Source organism: Patella vulgata, chromosome 8, assembly GCF_932274485.2.
Source record: "Patella vulgata chromosome 8, xgPatVulg1.2, whole genome shotgun sequence".
In the NCBI taxonomy this organism is placed as follows: domain Eukaryota; kingdom Metazoa; phylum Mollusca; class Gastropoda; family Patellidae; genus Patella; species Patella vulgata.
Window position 1 is genome coordinate 3,715,876 of NC_065886.2, and position 20,312 is coordinate 3,736,187.

Here is a 20,312-nt window from a genome sequence, read left to right on the forward strand (position 1 = left end):
TTAAACCCCATTTCTCTCTCTCTCTTTATAGAGCACGGGAAGGAAGAAAGAAGTTTAGGGTCGACTATTTTGTTTCAAACAATTAGAGTTGATCATGTAGCAGTAAACACTGGTGATTTTTTATTATTTTTAAATTAAGATGATATATTATCATTTATTTCAGGTGCGAGCGACTGTGGAGAAAATCCGTGGTGAAGTTAAAGTAACAGCTGGATTTATAGGAAAACCAGAAATTAAAACTAATGTTAAACCATCAAATCCCTTCCAGGTAATATGAAATACTTGCTGGGTAGTCATGGTAATATAAAATACTTGCTGACTAATCATGATAATATAAAATACTTGTTCACTACTGATGATAATATGAAATACTTGCTGGGTAGTCATGGTAATATAAAATACTTGCTGACTAATCATGGTAATATAAAATACTTGTTGACTAGTCACAATAATATAAAATACTTGCTGACTAATCATGGTAATATAAAATACTTGTTGACTAGTCATGGCAAATAAAATACTTGCTGGGTAGTCATGAGAATAGAATAAAAGATATGTGCAGAAACGAATTGAAGTTCAACAATTTCAGTTAATTACTTCTAGGGTTATTGCCCCTACTCACTTTGTAGAACTATGTGAACACTCTAATAGCGAAAGTTATCATCTGATCTACTATAAAGAGTTTGCATTTAAACGATTCACACCAACAATCTTTATGGACTGCTTGCTGTGGTCGGGGGGGGGGGGGGGGTCATTGCCTGGCAACCTATCTTCATGGATATCAAGGATGATGAAGCTGTGGCTGGTGGGGGTGGGGGTAGTTTTCAGTGCCTGGCATGATCTTTAACACCCTTTCATGGAACTTCATTTGACTTGATCGTTATCATCATCATCATCTTTATCAATTATCATCATTTACCCTTTCTTGAAACTAACATCTTATTTCAAGAGAGTGACATTATCGCGAGAAATTACTTTCTATATCTGGATTATTATTTGATAGATATTTAAAATTCCCTGCTCAACAGCAGTACAAAAAACGTACTTAGGTTGAAATGAGAGGTGATTTATTCATCGTCATAACGTTTCAGGTTAAAAGTCCCTTGAACGTTGGGGGGTTGGATGGCCGAATGGTTAGCACGTGCGCTGTATCATAAGACCAGTCATTGAGTTAACTGGCATGGTTTCAAATCCCGGTTTTACATGACAAGGAGTAGGGTTGCCTGTCCAACCTCGTGGGTTTTCTCCGGGTCCTCCAGTTTCCTCCCACTGCTAAAGACCCCTACGTGCAAGCAAATTATTGAAATAAAATTAAACCATATGTCAGTCCCAAACTGACCTAGTTTGTGTAGAGTGGATGTTAAACCCCATTTCTCTCTCTCTCTCGTTTGAATGTTATGAAGATCAATAAACCAAAATTCTTCTCCACCTTAATTCCCATGAACGTTACGAAGATGAATAAACCAACACTGAGTTCCAAGCAATTATTTTTGTGGTATTGTTAAGCTGGGATTTTTAAATATCTAATCTCTCCATTGACATAATCATTTGATCCAGCAGCTAAGCAGATCTCCCGGTCTGTCCAGTCTCTTTTAAGGGAGCGTTGTCGTCCCCCCCTCCCCTTTCATTACCTAGATATTTATTTAATATACACCCATATATATCCTTACAGAAGTTTGGTCCAGATACTAACCAAGTGGTAAGTTGACTTTGCATGACAACTGCGTACATATATATATAGAGATTGAAGAATGATTTGATTTCTACACAAATATATCAGAAACAGATTTATTGTCAATAGATGTGTTTTTAGTTGGTTTTGAGGTTTTTTTGCACTCTTTTCACTAGGTTTTAGTTTTGCAAACCCATCGTTTAAAAAAAAAAGGATTGTTAAAAATATGTCTGTCAGATATGCTGGGAGCCATGGTGACTCAGAGAGTAAGACGCTGCCTCACTAACTGGGAAGAGATCCTCCCAGTTTTCACTTGTCAGTGCAGGTTCTAATGGGACAGAAAATCAAAGTCCTGGGTACACTTTGGCATGGCACACAGCATGGTGTATCCTGGCCGTCATTAGCTTGGGTGTTGCACAACAGTAGACATTAAAACCCATTTCATTTCACTTCGTTATCTATGCTTATTTTCCTCTTGTTCGCTTCCACTGCACATTTTGTAAGGCAAAAAATGTTTGAATTTGGTCAGATTGGATGAGATGTTTTTTTTTTGTCTCTGGATGGTTGGATGACAACAACCCCCGATGTCTATAGGTGGTTTTGAGCTGTCAGCATAGTTAGTAAAAATGCAAATAGGGCTCCCAGCTTGTCCCTTTGATGATTATTTGCAAATTATTTGGGTAGATGAAGGATCCTAACCTCGTTTCGACAGCCCTGGCACTATATATACATATTTTATTCTATAGCATTCCACGCTACTATAGAAGTAAAGTAAGACTATGTTAGTTTCGAAATGACCTAAATATTTGGTAAATGAAATGTTACTGCTACTGCTTTTTATTTTCCAAAGTTTTTGCATTATGTGAATTAGTGAAATAGCTAAATATATTCAAATTGACGTTTTATTTTTATATGCCCACATGGAAATGTGGTTGTATATTGTTGTCATCTCCGTCTGTCCTACGGTAAGTCGACCACACTTTCTTGTGAACACTCAACAGACTACATTTATGATCTGATTGTTTTGAAATTGATATATGTGGTTTACAATTATTGTCGTTAATTTCTTTTGGAGTTATTGCCCTTGTTTCACTTTATTGCACCTTGTGAATGCTTTAAGGACAAAAATTATCATCCGATCTGTGTGAAATTTATATGCATCCTTTAAATTTCAGCAATTTCCATTAATTACGTCTAGAGTTATGGCCCTTGTTTCACTTTGTTGAACCTTGTGAATGCTCTAATGCCAAAGTTATCATGCTATCTGTGTGAAATTTATATGCGTTATTTAAATTAATAAAACAGAGAGGCCTATTGAATTTCAGCAATTTCCGTTAATTATGTTATAGCCCTTGTTTCACTTTGTTGAACCTTGTGAATGCTCGAACGACAAAAGTCATCATCCTATCTGTATGAAATTTATATGCATTATTAAAATTAGTAAAACGAGAAAGGCTGCTGAACTTCAGCAATTTTTATATATTACTTTTAGAGTTAAGGCCCTTGATTCAGTTTGTAGCACCTTGTGAACCCTCAAGGGACGAAAATTATAATTTGATCTGTATGAAATTGTCTTGCAAATTCACCCCATTGCCTTCAACAGACTAAATATGATTCAGCTGCTGTGGACGTATGTTTTGTTGCCTGGCAACCTATCTTTAGCATATATTGTGAATATGTTAGAAAATAGATTTTAGAAAATATTTATTCAAGGAACTGCAGGAATGTGTAAGAATGTCTGTGAGAAGTATAAAACTGTGCGTGCACACACAAATTACACATGCATGCATGCCGAAGTGTGTTGTGTTGAGAGTTTTTTTCCTATGTGATGTTAGAGTAGTAATAGATGATGGTATATTCCTGGTTGTAAACCGACTCCAGTGATGAGTGTTTTGTGTGGGGTTGTAATTTGATTCCTGGGATGAGTTTTTTTGGGGGGGTAATCATCGTCATGGAGATCCGTGCCAGATGTTACAAGGCACAGAGAATATGTCTTTAACAAACAAGATGGCTGCAAGAGATAAGGATACAAGATAAGGCCAGATTCGTTTGTTTATTCTGATCTGCCTTCATCAAACACGTGTACTTTGTCTAAAACAGTTATATAAACCATTTAAGTTGTGCCATCTTGTAATTTTCTACATTTACCTGTGTGTTTCACCTGGAAGGCAATTATCTTTGATCCTGCGTTTGTTTATTTTTAAAACTACTCAGAGATTATTTCATTAAATTTCTTTGAAATGTTCTTTATGTAAATATTGTTTTTCCAAATTTAGTTGAAGGATTCAACTGCGATGAATTGAATGATTCAAACCAGGTTTTGTTATAATTGTTATTATTTAAACTAGGATTTATTATAATTGTTATTATTTAAATCAGGATTTATTATAATTGTTATTATTTAAATCATGATTTATTATTTGTTATTATTTAAACTAGGATTTATTATTTGTTTTTTATTAGACTTTTATTAGGAATTTATTATTTAGTTTACAGATAAGAGGGAGAATGATGTCTTCCAGTATTATTCAGTTTGACCTTTATTTAAGATAATTGTTTTGATTCTTTGTGCCCATACATATTATGTGTGCTTTAATGTAATGTTTGTTCTGTCTGTGTAGCAGGCATCAATATTTCCGCGCACATGCGCACGGCGTGCGCAGGCACATTTGCTATAAAAAAACTTTTTTGCAGGCACATTTTTAAAGATGTAGCCACGCCGGGCGGCGCCTGCGCCCGGCACTTTTTTTTGCCGCCCAGCACAAAGAAAAAACCGAAGAAAGCTGCCCAGCCATATTTAAACCCCTTCGTCCTTCTCTGTACACAAACTCGGCGCTCGAAATTTACCACGGCAATCAAACGGCAAAGCCATGGTAAAAGCCGGCGTACGCAAACCATGTCTGTCACGGCATAATTTATTTTTGTGTGCCGTAGTAGACCCTATCATCCCAAATTAGTTTAAAGAAAGATGTATTGGTATTTTGTTTATTTATACTTAGAAGATGTGTAGGCCTAGGTCTATTCATTTTACAATTATTCTACAGTCTTTATATTTGTTTATTTGCCGTAAATAGGTCACCCAGACCAATTTACGGCACTCCAATGTTAAAGGTTTGAATGTCGTAATTGTCCAACACGTGCCTGCAAATTTTCACGATGTTTCTTATTTTATTTCCTACCTGTGTTGACCGTGGATTTGCTTCGGCCCGAGAGTAGGACTAGGAGGACGATGAGAGCTTTCTCAGTTTCTGCCTGACCTGATTCTCATTCCACCGTAATAATAATAATATTCGTGAGACACGTACAACAACTTTACAAACAAGTCAAATTATACAACGTGTTTTAATTATCAATATCTACCTGTTGTCATAATTCATTGTACTCAAATAAAACACAAACACCGTTTTAAGAATCAATTTAATTTTTAATCTCAAAGTAATAAAGTAACATTTGAAAAAAACCCAAGAAAACAACAAATACCGAAAGGTCCTCAACTTATCTATCCAGAGAAACAGAGTGGGGCTGGACAATTTTATGCTCGGTCGGGTGGTGTCAAAAAGTTTTTAGATCCCTGTATCATTGATGAAAATTAAGTGAATTTGGTAAAATGTGAATATATAAATGGAAATTTGATTTGCACTGAACCAAATACAAAAGGCAGAGGATGCTCTGAAAATACACCAAGAAGGGTTTAATTTTCATAAAAGACCACGTCCCTTGTCAAAAATTTTTTTGCCTCACCAAATATATTTTTACACCACTCACCAAATCCTGACTACATCCCTGTGTTTCAGTATGACCCTGCAGGCACATTTTCAAGTGTGTGCGCAGGCACACTGAACTTTTATAGAGCCCTGCTCTGTAGTATTTAGCAGTTTTCCAGCATCTGTTGATAGATATTTGATACAGGTTCAAGTTTTGTCATGGGTTTATTCCTATCTTCTGGATTTTTTCAAGTCTCATTTGTCAGGGGTGACAACCAGGAAAGTTTGCTTAGTCTTCCAGATAGGATGAAAAACCGACGTTCACCAGTATACACATTGGTGTGCACTATAAGACTTCCCGACTAGACAGATGTTCTTTTCAGGTCCTTCGTCCTGCACCACTGACAAGGGCAAACCATCCTGGTCCAGCCCTTCTAGCCTCTTATTTTAATTCATGTTTGTTAAATTAAAATCAAGAACATGATTTCAAGTTGACTTAGTATTAGATCTTTATCAAGAATTAAAATAAAAATAAAAATATTCTGTGTTTACATGTAGAGATAGTAATAGGCCAGATGACTGCTCACTAGTTAGGCTAATAGTGATCAGTGATCAATGTTTTATCGTATGGGTCACATTCAGTCATTTTCCATAGTCCTCAGTACCCATGGTGTAGATACATGTGTAAGAATCTTTCACTAGGGTACATAAGTAAGAAACCTGATCCATCACCCTGCTTCCTCTTGTTCTGGCATTTTGAAGATTAATTCAAGTACCGGTTTTGTTGTTTTATTTGTTGCTAGAGATGTAATTATTCAATTTCTGGTTTCTTATTTCTACGACACATGTAATTGGATGACTCTAGTTCTATGAAGCGGATTTATCATTCCACAAAGAAACTAAACGTGTCGCTAATGAATTTTGAACACACTGCGTTCAACCGGGAGTCACAGTGGCTCATTGACTAAGCTGCTGGCTCACTAAACAGAGTTTGAGCTGGATGTTGGCCAAGAAAGCCCCTCAGGATTTTCCAGTCTGGTTCCTCTAGTCAGTGATGTAGGAGAGAGTGATGTCCCCTTGCCAGTGATGTAGGAGAGAGTGATGTCCCCTTGCCAGTGATGTAGGAGAGTGTGGTGTCCCCTTGCCAGTGATGCAGGAGAGTGTGGTGTCAACCTGCCAGTGATGAAGGAGAGTGTGGTGTCCCCTTGCCAGTGATGCAGGAGAGTGTGGTGTCAACCTGCCAGTGATGTGGGAGAGAGAGATAATCTGGCGAGACAATGAACAGCATCTTGTTCTTCAGATGGCCTGTAAAAATAACTTTTGCGGTTGGAATTGGTTAACGATTAGGCTGAAAAGCCTCTGTTCGGTTAAAATGTCTCTCAAAGCACTATGCAATATGTAAGTTAAAGATATATGGTCAGTTGATCTTGAAATGACCTAGTCAGTATCAAGTGGGTTGATTGGGGTTGGGGGGGGGAGCCTTCGAATGGTTTAACCTAATGTGTGCACTATAGATCATAAGATCTGTCATTGAGTCAAGTGGAATGGTTTCGATGACCCGGTTATTGTCGGGTGGAGTTAAACCTCACTTCACCTTCTAATTTCAGTATTCGTGTGTCAAGTGGACGCTAAACCCCATTTCTCTCTCTCTGGTATTTAGGGGACATCAAACTCTTACTTCACCATCTGAACCCAGTGAGGAGTCACTTGATCTAGTTTGTGTTGAATGGATGTTAAACCCCATTTCCCTCCCTCTAGTATTTAGGGGACGTCAAACTCTTACTTCACCATCTGAACCCAGTGAGGAGTCACTTGATCTAGTTTGTGTCGAGTGGACGCTAAACCCCATTTCCCTCCCTCTAGTATTTAGGGGACGTCAAACTCTTACTTCACCATGTCACTTGATCTAGTTTGTGTTGAATGGATGTTAAACCCCATTTCCCTCCCTCTAGTATTTAGGGGACGTCAAACTCTTACTTCACCATCTGAACCCAGTGAGGAGTCACTTGATCTAGTTTGTGTCGAGTGGACGCTAAACCCCATTTCTCTCCCTCTAGTATTTAGGGGACGTCAAACTCTTACTTCACCATCTGAACCCAGTGAGGAGTCACTTGATCTAGTTTGTATCGAGTGGATGTTAAACCCCATTTCTCTCCCTCTAGTATTTAGCGGACGTCAAACTCTTGCTTCACCATCTGAACCCAGTGAGGAGTCACTTGATCAAGTTTGTGTCGAGTGAACACTAAACCCCATTTCCCTCCCTCTAGTATTTAGGGGACGTCAAACTCTTGCTTCACCATCTGAACCCAGTGAGGAGTCACTTGATCAAGTTTGTATCGAGTGGAGGCTAAACCCCATTTCCCTCCCTCTAGTATTTAGGGGACGTCAAACTCTTACTTCACCATCTGAACCCAGTGAGCAGTCACTTGATCTAGTTTGTGTTGAATGGATGTTAAACCCCATTTCTCTCCCTCTAGTATTTAGGGGACGTCAAACTCTTACTTCACCATCTGAACCCAGTGAGGAGTCACTTGATCTAGTTTGTGTTGAATGGATGTTAAACCCCATTTCTCTCCCTCTAGTATTGAGGGGACGTCAAACTCTTACTTCACCATCTGAACCCAGTGAGGAGTCACTTGATCTAGTTTGTGTCGAGTGGATGTTAAACCCCATTTCTCTCCCTCTAGTATTTAGGGGACATCAAACTCCTACTTCACCATCTGAACCCAGTGAGGAGTCACTTGATCTAGTTTTTATATCTACTAGTTTTTTTGTGTTATTGAAGGTAAGAGTATGTTAATTACGTACCCTGCTGTGTTCCACATATTCCTGCTGTAATACTCACAGATTGTCTGTGTTTCAGTCCTAACTAGTCTTCTAGATCTATGTAGCTATAGTGACATAGACTTGTGCTCATGAAACAGATGTGGGTTTCATTTTGTTGTGTATTTAACAGGAATTACTGTGTTTGCCCTGTGAACAAAGATTTTGTTTTTCTGAATATGATTCGGTTATATTTCTTGTTATTTCGAAAGCGGTTTAATATGATTCAAAATTATCTACCAGTTCGTGATGAAAATATTTTACTTACTGAAATTAGGCATTAGTTAAACAAAATTCAGTTTAGAATTTGTCATGTTTTGTATTGCTGCCTGGCAACCTATTTTTGGTAGGAATGTAAAGAAAACGTATAACAATAAGGAAATGAAGATATGATTGAAGTGTTTGTGTTGTATTTAACCCAATAGTATTTCTTACATCAAAGAGATATCAAGATAGTGTCAGGTTTTCTGAGATATCCCGATTTTCTGGGATATTCTGACATAAGGAGGTTTTCTGAGATATCACGATTTTCTAGGATAAAGTGAAATATTCTGAATTTCTGAAATGTGAAATATAAAGATTTTCTGGGATATTCTGAGATAAGGAGGTTTTCTGAGATATCACGATTTTCTGGGATAAAGTGTAATATTCAGAATTTATGAATTTCTGAAATGTGTAATATCAAGATTTTCTGAGATATTGTGAGGCATCAAGGTTTTCTGAGATACTGCTCCAACAATATTGATATTTGAATTAAAACTAACTTAGAATAAAATTTGTGTGTGCTTTGAGCAGAATTTATGGTTTGGAGGTTTGGTGCTCTATATCAATATTTTCTGAGATGTTGTGAGATATTGAGGTTTACTGAGATGTTGTGAGATATTGAGATTTACTGAGATATTGTGAAATATTGAGATTTACTGAGATGTTGTGATATTGAGGTTTACTGAGATGTTGTGAAATATTGAGATTTACTGAGATATTGTGAAATATTGAGATTTACTGAGATGTTGTGATATTGAGGTTTACTGAGATGTTGTGAAATATTGAGATTTACTGAGATGTTGTGATATTGAGGTTTACTGAGATGTTGTGATATTGTGAGATATTGAGATTTACTGAGATGTTGTGAGATATCAGAATTTTCTAAGATGTTCTGAAATATCACGACTTTTGAGATGTTGTGAGGTATCAAGAATTTTGAGAAATTGTGAGATATCAAGATTTTCTAAAATGTTGTGAGATATATAGAGACATATAATATGTGAGATATAAAGCTTTTTTCCTAAATGTTCTTAGATATCACAACTTTTGAGATGTGAGGTTCCAGGATTTTTGGGATATTATGAGATATTGAGATTTTCTGAGAAGTGAGATATTGAGATATACTGTAATGTGAGTTATTGATATAAAGTGTATTAGTTATTAATATTAAAATGGAGATATTATTAAAGCGATCATGTTGTATTCGACCAGTTAGTGTTTTTGAGGCTGAAGAGTATGCAGTAAGTTTAGTATGTTAACTGAAATATTTTATTTATTGTAGCTCTGACATATTGCCTCTGACTTCAGCATAGAGCAGCAAGATATTTTTATATTTTATATTTAAATTCAAGAATCATGTACTGTGTATCGTATATATTTTTTGTGCATTGTGATTTGTTGTTAATTTTGTTTGCTGATTATTATATACAGTATATTAAGTTTGGATCCTTTTTGAGTCTGAGGGGGGTTGGATGGCTGAATGGTTAGCACGTGCGCGCTGTATCATAAGGCCTGTCATTGAGTCAACTGGCGTGGATTCAATTCCCCGGTTGTACATGACAAGGAGTAGGGTCGCCTGTCCAACCTTGTGGGTTTTTTCCGGGTCCCCCGGTTTCCTCCCACTGCTAAAGACCCCTACGTGCAAGCAAATTATTGAAATAAAATTGAACCATATGTGTCGAGTGGATGTTAAACCCCATTTCTCTCTCCCTATTTTTGAGTATGTGTAAGGGTAGGAATCGTTCAGAAAGGGCACATTTCCAATGTTCGACTCTGCTCCCAATAGAGCAGGGTCATTTGCCTTTCTATTAACAGGTTTTTGATAATTATTTCGTTATTATCCAGTGTCGAACGAAGTTAGGGAGGGATATTGAAATGGGCTCTGTCTCTCTGGAGCATATCTCATTAACCATTCAAGATATCAACCTATTACAGTAGTTGTGCCATTTGCTATTGATATTCCAAGAAGTTGGGTTTCCTTATTACTTCTGAACAAGTGCAAGGGTGCGGGATGTTGATGATGACTCTTCTTGTTTTTACTTGAGTTACAGTTAATTTTCTTCATCCATACTACTCTCATCAATTCATCACTTAATAATTTTTTTAATCTCATTCATTATTTCATCCATTTTTAATGATCTTACATTTCCTTCATTTATTTCAGGATCAAAAGGAGTTGGTTGACCTTGGTGTGGTTGACGAGGTTGTTCGTAATGCGATCATCCTCGCTAGCCCCACCTATAATATCACTGATTGGATGATGACTGACCCTCAGGCTGCGGGTACAGCACCTGCTAATGCTCAGGGAGGGCAGAATGCACGTGGGGGTCAAGGTCAAGCAAGAACTGCCAATCAGATGACATCAGGATCAAACCAGTTAGCATCAACAACAAACCAAATGACTTCTGCAGCCAATCAGTATGCAGGATCTGCTAACCAGTTTGCAAGTGACATTTCGAATGAAGTTTTTCTCGCATCAAGCTCGCCGTATCAACAAAGTGCCCCTGTGGCTAAGCCCCGCTCCCAACCTACCAAAGAACGCCTCCCACGTCCAGAAGCTGTTTTCGAGCCCATTGAGGCTAGACAATTTGAACCAACTGTAAGTTGATTTTATGTAAAAATATTTTAGACAGCATTAAAGATGCTTTATGTAAGATTTAGATAAAGAGCTGGACGTTCTTGCTATAATAGATATATTAAGGATGCATTATGTAAGATTTAGATAAAGAGCTGGACGTTCCTGCTATAATAGATATATTAAGGATGCATTATGTAAGATTTAGTTAAAGAGCTGGATGTTCTTGCTATAATAGTTATATTAAGGATGCACTATGTAATAAGATTAAGATAAAGAGATGGACATTCTTGCTATAATGGTACAAACATAGATAATGAAAAATGAAGATTTCAGTCAGATTACTTTATTCTGAGCATATGAATGTTGGAAGTTTTGACAAGATAGTCACAATTGGCAAGTACCATTGAGTGCCACGATAAAAAACAAGTCTTGATTATCCGTTTAAACGTTAAATTATTAAAATTGGGCCGGTGTTCAGTTCCCTTTTATATCGAAGCCACACGTTGATTATAGGCTTGTCATATGGCATCAAGAGTTACATGTAATTATAGGCTTGTCATATGGCATCAAGAGTTGATTATAGACTTGTCATCTGGCATCAAGAGTTGATTATAGGCTTGTCATATGGCATCAAGAGTTGATTATAGGCTTGTCATATGGCATCAAGAGTTGATTATAGGCTTGTCATATGGCATCAAGAGTTGATTATAGACTTGTCATCTGGCATCAAGAGTTGATTATAGGCTTGTCATATGGCATCAAGAGTTGATTATAGGCTTGTCATATGGCATCAAGAGTTGATTATAGGCTTGTCATGTTTATAAATGTCCATATAATATGGCATCAAGAGTTGATTATGGGCTGATCATGTGTATAAATGTCTATATAATAGGTTATATACATGTAACATTTGAAGTCAGAAAATAGACTAACAATAGCCAGATTTAGCTCTTACATAATGCATCTTTAATCAGAAAAATAATCAAGAATTTAAATTTAACTTTATTTATAAAGCCACACCACCCTGACTATCTCTTCTTAGGGTCTATTCTTCCGAGTGTTGATAGATAAATATACCACTTGAATCATGTGAAAAATGTTCTGTTCAAAATTTCAAAAAGGAAAAATTTGGAACTAAAAGCTTCTGAACAGTGCAACAAGTTTTTTTTTTTTTTGTTTCCTAAGAAAATAAAAAGCAAAACTTTTAACAGGTGTTACGAAGAACAGAAAATGAAATTAGTTTGGCTTCCAGTGGATCTTATTAGAAATGAAATGAAATGGGTTTTAACATCCTCCTATTCTGGGGGGGGGGGGGGGTGGGGGGTGGATGGCCGAATGGTTAGCACGTGCAGACTGTATCTTAAGGTCTGTCATTGAGTCAATTGGCGTGCTTTCGAATCTCCAGTTGTATGTGTCAAGCAGTAGGGTCGCCTGTCCAACCTTGTGGGTTTTCTCCGGTTTCCTCCCACTGCTAAAGACTCCAACGGCCAGGCAAATTATTGAAATAAAATTAAACCATATGTTAGTCCCGAAATGACCTAGTTTGTGTTGAGTGGATGTAAAACCCCATTTTACTCTCTCTCTCTCTCCTACTCCTAAACTGGACTAATGAAGACGGGCATACGCCATACAGTGTGCTATGAGGGAAATTTTGCCCGGGCAGCGGCACTACGGCTTAATCTTATATCAAATTCTAACTGCCAAGAGATCTTTTACGTGCACACCAATGTGTACACGGGACCTTGGTTTTTTGTCCCATTCGAACGACTAGACAGCTGTCCTTGTCAGGCCCTCTGTCCTGTATCACTGACAAGGGGAAACCACGCCGGAAAATCTGGATGAACTTTCTCGTCCAATGCAGGGATCGAACACCTGACCTCCAGGTTAGCGAGCCAGCATCTTACCCACTTAGCCACCGTGATTCACCGTGATCTTATTAGAGTATATGCTTTAGTTGTTGTTGTTTTTTTTAAACTTTGTGAAGATGATTTGTTTATTTAATTTGAGTATAATTTGTTTGTAGTTTCAGGCTGCATCAGTAACCCCAGCTAAACCTCCCCGAACGGCTGGAGAGAAGAGATTGCTCGTTAAAGTTATTAAAGCCAGTGGGCTCGCATCAAAGGAAACTGGTAATAATCATATTAGTGATAATCATAATATTAAAGATACACAAGCTGGTAGATCTCACTATAACAGATGATGTAAAGGGAATATGCTGAAAATTTCAGTCAAATTGTTTCACTCTAAGCCGAGAAAATCTTATTTTAAAATCTTTGTAGTCTTGATTGAACAGCAGATTGGATTCAAATCCATTAAAAATTGGACAGATAATGTGGCATTGAGAGTTGATTATCTTCTTTTCATGTTAATAAATGTCTAATTAATAATTTAGATAACATTTCAGGCCTAAAGAATGGCCTGCAATAGGCAGATTTAGCTCTTACACAATGTATGTTTAATAAACCAGTATCATAGTTCATCTTGGTACATAGATTGGTTCCTTGTGTATGAGACAATAGAAAAAGCATTATAATTTATACCAGACAAGGGTTCTTCTGTTGGCTTGCACACCAAGGAGTACACTGGACCTTGACTTTTTGTTCCATCTGAATGACTAGACAATGCCTTTGTCACTTTCTCCACCCAGCACCCACGGACAAGTGAAACTTTCTTGACCAACCCTGGGATCGAACCCCAGTCCCCCTGGTGCCAACTCACTGAGCAACCACGGCTCCTATCTGTAGACATTGTTATCCTGACAGCTGTATAGGCGATACAAGGCTGGATTATCCAGTGTCTTATTGTATATTACAGGTACTGTAGAACCAGTTTGTCTTCTCTTACTGGATGATCCAGTACAAAACTACAGTACAAGTGCCGTTAAAAATACCATTAATCCATTCTGGGATGAACATTTTCTGTTGTAAGTTGTTATTTTAACTTCTAGTAGACATTATAAAATAATGGAAAGGTTTAATCATGACACCACTTCTTATTTATCAGAATACTCTGATACCACTTCTTATTAGAACACTCTGATACCACTTCATATTTATCAGAACACCCTGATAACACTTTTTATTAAAACACTCTGGTACCACTTCCAAATTATCAGAAGACCCTGATACCACTTCCAAATTATCAGAAGACCCTGGTACCACTTCCCATTTATTAGAACACTTCTTTTTCATTAGAACACCTGATACCATATCAGAACAACCTGATATCACTTCATATTTATTAGAACTTGTACTTATTTGGAAAGTTCAGATGTTGTATTTTAAACAGAGATAATATTAGAACAATGTTTTATATTATTAGTGATGTTACCCAGGATACCAGAGAATTACGCTTAGAAGTTTATGATCGGGCAAAATCACCTGGAGGTTAGTAATTTAAAAATCATACGGTGGGAATTCCTAATGGAATCTTTATTCCCTTCCCACTTTGTGGTAGTCGGAAATAGCACTGTTTGAATGCTATATCGTGGGCTTGATTCCGAGCGTAGTACAAGAAGATTAATATTGGTCAACAGATCCAAATAATTATATATCTGGAGTAATTGGCCCTTGCTCACTTCTATAATCTGAGGAACACTCTGTCAAGAAGTCGCCTTTGGTAATAATATTGTATTTAGGGCTTATGGTATAAAATGCATTAGCCCTAATTTCAATTTTAATTTCATTTCCAATATACATGTATATTGAAAAAGAGCAAAATTCAGAAATTCCTATTTACTCGGCAAAAACCAAATACTGAATGGTAGTCTTTAATAATATTATTGTATTTATGTATAATAAACACATAAGCCCTAATTTCTATTTCAATATTGGAAATACCAGAAATTCAGAATGGTCGAGAGCGAGACATTAAGTAATATATTGTAACAACAAGAGGGTCGTACGCCCGAGTGTTTTTACAATATATTACGCAATGTCTTAAGCTCGAGACCATTAAACAATTTAAAATACAGAGACTTGCACATGCTTTGCAATGAAATACGTCACTCGTTTTCAATATTTTAACTAGTTACACTTGACACATTGCCCGTACGATTATTTGAAATAGTGGTACGCCAACATCAAAGGATGACGTCACATCTGTATTTTAAATTTTTTTAATTAACCACTGGTAGATTTTGAGATTTGTATGTCAGAAATTATATTTTTATTACAGAAGAGTTTATCGGAGAATCTATCGTGTACATTGATGATCTACGTAAAACTCCAAGTACCAGACAGATTTTAGCGTTACAGAGTCGACCTGGGTTTCTAGATAATTCATGTGGAGCTTTAACTGTAGAGGTATGACATTAATCCGTTTAGTACTTCGATTGTCTTAAGTCGCCCAAATTATGGCTCATTGGATCGCCCCAAACAGCCCTAATTATAGCTCCTTCAACTGACAAACTGCCTTAACTAGGGCTCCTTAGACAGCCTGTACCAGGGTTCCTTAGACCGCCCCAACTAGGGTTCCTTAGACTGTCCCAACTAGGGTTCCTTCGACCGTCTGAACTAGGGCTCCTTAGACCATCCCAACAAGGGTTCCTTAGACCATCACAACCAGGGTTCCTTAGACCGCCACAACTAGGGTTCCTTAGACCACCCTAACTAGGGTTCCTTAGACTGCACCAAGCTGCATTGGTGATGTGCACAACTATGACTAGAAAATGGTTCTGTAACTTATCTTGGTGGTCAAAGGAAGAGCAGTTTCAGACAGTATTTAATAAATCACTTTTCTTCAATATTAACATGTACAAAGTCCTAAAGGGTTAACTAGGGTAGTCTATATTAACAAGTCTTGAAGGGTTAACTAGGGTAGTCTATGTTAACATGTACCAAGTCCTGAAGGGTTAACTGATCACATGTAGCCTTAATAGTATACAGTGCAGTAAAACTGCTAAAAAAATTGTAAGGGGTAGAATCTGTTAGTCCTCATGTGTACGCACTAAGAGTTCATGTCCCCAGCGTTGCACACATGACCATAGCAAAATATTAGCTTATGTTAGTCTCAAAATAACTGAGGTACTGTTAAATTTCTTCCCTTTCCTGCAAAGTAAAACACAGAAGAAACAAACAATCCATCCAGATTTATTACTGTCACTGATTACTAAACAGAGTATTTGCGGAAGGTGTGGGTGGTGGATGGATGTCCGAATGGTTAGCATGTGCACCCTGTCATTGAGGTCTGTCATTGAGTCAACTGCTGTGGTTTCGATTGCCTGGTTGTACGGGACAAAGAGTAGGGTCGTCTGTCCAACTTCGTGGGTTTTCTCCAGGTTCTCTGGTTTCCTCCCACTGCTAAAGACCCCTACATGCAAGCGAATTATTGAAATAAAATTCAACCATGTGTTAGTCCTGAAATGACCTAGTTTGTGTCGTGTGGACATTAAACTCTCTCTCTCTCTCTAACCCCCTCTCTCTCTCTCTGTCTCTCTCTCTCTCCCTCTGCCTGTCTCTCTCTCCTAAAGTTTAACTGGGGTAGTCAATATTTACACCTACCAGGTGATAAAGATTAAAGGGGGGGTTTGATGACCGAACGCTTAGCGTGTGTGCATTATATCATTGCCGTGGTTTCGATTCCCCAGTTGTATGCTACAAGGAGTAGAATGGCCTGTCCAACCTCGTGGACTGGTTAAGGGCTAAACAGAGTATTTGCTGAAGGCCTCTGAGCTCGGCATGCTTTCGGGTCTGATTTTACTTCTAGTTCTGATGGATCCCACAGTTGTAGTTTCAAAATGGTGAGGGGTTGGGTAGCCGAATGGTTAGTGCGTGCGTGCTGTATCATACGGCCTGTCATTGAGTCAACTGTCGTGGTTTCGAATCCCCGGTTGTATGTGACAAGGAGTAGGGTCGCATGTCCAACCTCGTGGGTTTTCTCCGGGTCCTCCGGTTTCCTCCCACTGCTAAAAGACCCCTACGCGCAAGCGAATTATTGAAATAAAATTAAACCATATGTTAGTCCCGAAATGACCTTGTTTGTGTTGAGTGGACGTTAAACCCCATTTCTCTCTCTCTCTCTCTTTAAAATGGTGGGCAATTTCGGATTTTTTATTCTTTTTATTCATTTGTCTTTTTCCAGTTCCTGTTCATGGATCCTTCAGAAGCTGATTTATTATTGGATATTTCTGCTGCCGCTAGCAACCAGATCTCTCCTAAACGACGTATCGAAACCGGTCGTACAGTGACACCTGGTGGTACCGTGGTTACCACTACGAGGACAACTACAGAGAAATCACCTTACGGAAACCAGGACCCAGGATTAGATGGTAAACATCAATATAAATCACACCAATAATTCTAGTTGACATATAGGAAGATTCCTCAGTTGTACGTGACAAGGAGTAGGGTCGCCTGTCCAATCTAGTGGGTTTTCTCCGGGTCCTCCAGTTTCCTCCCACTGCTAAAGACCCCTCAAGATCAAGCAAATTATTGAAATGAAATGGCCTAGTTTGTGTCGAGTGGAAGTTAAACCCCATTTCTCTCTTTCTCTCTGACATAGAGGAAAACTTTTTTACAGAACATAGGAAATGTAAATTCAGCACTGGCGCGCCTCATCTCTATAATCACTGCCTCATAACCCACTCAACAATACAAATTATATATTTTAACAAACAAGCATTGAGTTAAATAAACATTTCCTCCATTTTTTTTAAAGGCAATACCACTCTTGTTGTAACTGAATAATATGTCCCAATCTTTATACTGGTCAACAAATTGTACTATTTTAGAATATTTCAATTAATTGATGATACAAATTTCATCTTAACACACCTAATTTAAAAAATTGGAAAAATTCAACTAAATGATTTGAAAAGCCTAACGTAAACCTTTTCAAATGTGACTTGGATTTAAAAATATTTTCGAACTTTCTGGACAAGTAAAATTGGATGTAATGGATAATTTACACAACAGGTCGGACACTTAAACATCTAATACTTAGAATAAGGCTATTATTTATTTTCTGGAGCTGTCAAGCCAGCAAGAGTGTTATTGTCCCTTTAAGAAAAAATACCTGTTGATGTCATTCATGCTAGATATCATAAAACTCATAATCTAGACTAATTTCTCATTGTGTGTGAAACAACATCATTACCTTATAGCATGGTTTGAAGAACACTGTTCATCCCTTTTTTAAACCCTAAATAAAATGTGAGCGAAGGTAAAATAACTTCGCTCAAATCAGTTAGATTCCCAAACTGTTCCCTGTACACTAAGGTTTTGCTCCAACTGGGCTAGTGAAGATGGACATAAGCCGCATAGTGTTCTATGTGGGAAATTTTACCGGGACGGTGGCAATATGGCATACATCCTTGTAGTGCAGTTTAAGTCTACCACCTAGTGTCACTAAATTTCAATGATGAAAGTGATGATGTCATCCTGTAGTTTTCCATTCATCAAAATAATATGCATGGATCTTTGCTGTCTTGAACACAAGAAATGCATCCATTATTGAGATTTTAATTGAGATATACAATTGTTTTACCATGATTTCAATTGAGATATACAATTGTTGTTTTATCATGATTTTAATTGAGATATACAATTGTTTTATCATGATTTTACTTCAGATATGCAATTGTTTATCATGATTTTAGTTTAGATATCAAAAGGCATTAATGAAATTTTAAATAATTGTATATTTAACCCAGTGAAACGTTTCCTGTTTGTGTTTTTTGCTTTGTTTGTGAATAACCAGTGCATGTTTTTTTTTGTGTTGTTTTTAATAGGTTCTCCCCATCTTGTACAAAAACGTCATATTAATGCTGACTTTTCTGGGTCTGAATGTAGTGGTGAGAGTTCGTCCCCTTTTATCATCACCAACGACAGTTCGTTATCAGCATCGTCAGGTAAATACCACTCAGAACAAATTACATTTTCTAGACCTGAAGAGGACTGAATGCTTTATTCACGAGGGGTCATAAGGTCTCTTATATAGTCATCTGGCGTGGTTTCTATTATCTGTTTGTACGTGACAAGGAGTAGGGTCACCTGTCTAACCTCTGGTGTTTTCTATCGGTCTTCTGGTTTCCTCCTACAGCTTAAGAGGCATGCGAAATAATGAAATAAAATTGAATCGTGTGTTAGTCAAGAAATCAGGAAATGACCCAGTTTGTGTCCAGCGAAATTTAAACCCCCCTCTCTCTCTCTCCCCCTCTCCCCACCTCTCTCTCTCTCCCCCCCTCTCTCTCTCTCTCTCTCTTTCTCTCTCTCTCTTGTAATACAGTACACTCCTAGAAAATCTGAAATAACATTCTTAATAGTAGAAGCAAAAGTTTCTAAATTTCTAATGTAAATAATAGAATGTTTTAGCGACCAATATCAAAAACAATTCAAAAATTGGTTTAAAATGTTTAAATGAAAATATAAATTTTAAAAAATTCTCCAAATACTAAGTGATTCATTTCCAACATGTAGAATCTGGCCTAATATGCTGGGAGTGTACTGTATCCTTTAAAAAGCGGAATTATTGTAGTCTTGACTATACAGGTCTCACCTGAACACCTGAAATCACATCCTATTAGTTGTGATGGTGGCCAATATTCTCTTTGTTTTGAGAATTTAGACATCACTAAGAAATAATTTTATTTAATAACAATATTACCCATGTTTGTTGATGTCAATGTTAAAAAAAATAATTATTATTTTTGAGAGTTTATTTGAAAGTTTCAGATATGCAGATGTTGTTTGTGTATTATGACAAAAGACTGGTTGATTGTGTCTAACCTGCATGTTGTGTATTATTATTATTATTATGACTTATAACCACATTCATGTTACCTATCATTGATATAATGAGATAAAATATGCTCTATACTCTAAAGGGAATATACACATATACCACACCTTGTAATACACTCATACATATACCACACCTTTTAAATACACCCATACATATACCACGCATTGTAATGCACGCAGTCATGTACCACACCTTGTAATACACCCTTACTTCATATACCACACCTTGTAACACACCCATACATATACCACACCTTGTAACACACCCATACATATACCACACCTTGTAATACACTCGTACATATACCACACTTTGTAACACGCACAGTCATATACCACACCTTGTAACACACCCATACATATACCACACCTTGTAATACACTCATACATATACCACACCTTGTAATACACCCATAATACATATAGACCTCATGTTCTGCTACAGCTATACCCATACATCTCACTTTGTAATGCATACATAAGTTGAGTGGCGGTATGATGGGTGGAGGGGTGATACGTTGCCAGTAGTA

The 20,312-nt window shown here is 37.3% G+C and overlaps 1 protein-coding gene across 16 annotated transcripts in view; it reads left to right on the forward strand.

Annotated features, from left to right (window-relative positions):
- Nucleotides 1-20,312, forward strand: part of LOC126830900 (C2 domain-containing protein 2) — a 376,226-nt gene that overhangs the window by 336,013 nt on the left and 19,901 nt on the right. For 12 of the 16 annotated variants that reach the window (XM_056103060.1, XM_050561390.2, XM_050561393.2 and 9 more), the window contains exons 4-12: nucleotides 164-268; nucleotides 1,673-1,699; nucleotides 10,628-11,062; nucleotides 13,065-13,170; nucleotides 13,856-13,964; nucleotides 14,363-14,427; nucleotides 15,218-15,345; nucleotides 17,123-17,309; nucleotides 18,771-18,890. In XM_056103060.1, the coding sequence (XP_055959035.1) occupies nucleotides 164-268; nucleotides 1,673-1,699; nucleotides 10,628-11,062; nucleotides 13,065-13,170; nucleotides 13,856-13,964; nucleotides 14,363-14,427; nucleotides 15,218-15,345; nucleotides 17,123-17,309; nucleotides 18,771-18,890 (1,282 nt within the window). The remainder of the gene's footprint in view (nucleotides 1-163; nucleotides 269-1,672; nucleotides 1,700-10,627; nucleotides 11,063-13,064; nucleotides 13,171-13,855; nucleotides 13,965-14,362; nucleotides 14,428-15,217; nucleotides 15,346-17,122; nucleotides 17,310-18,770; nucleotides 18,891-20,312) is intronic. The other 4 variants (XM_050561392.2, XM_050561394.2, XM_050561399.2 and 1 more) reach the window with 2 other exon arrangements.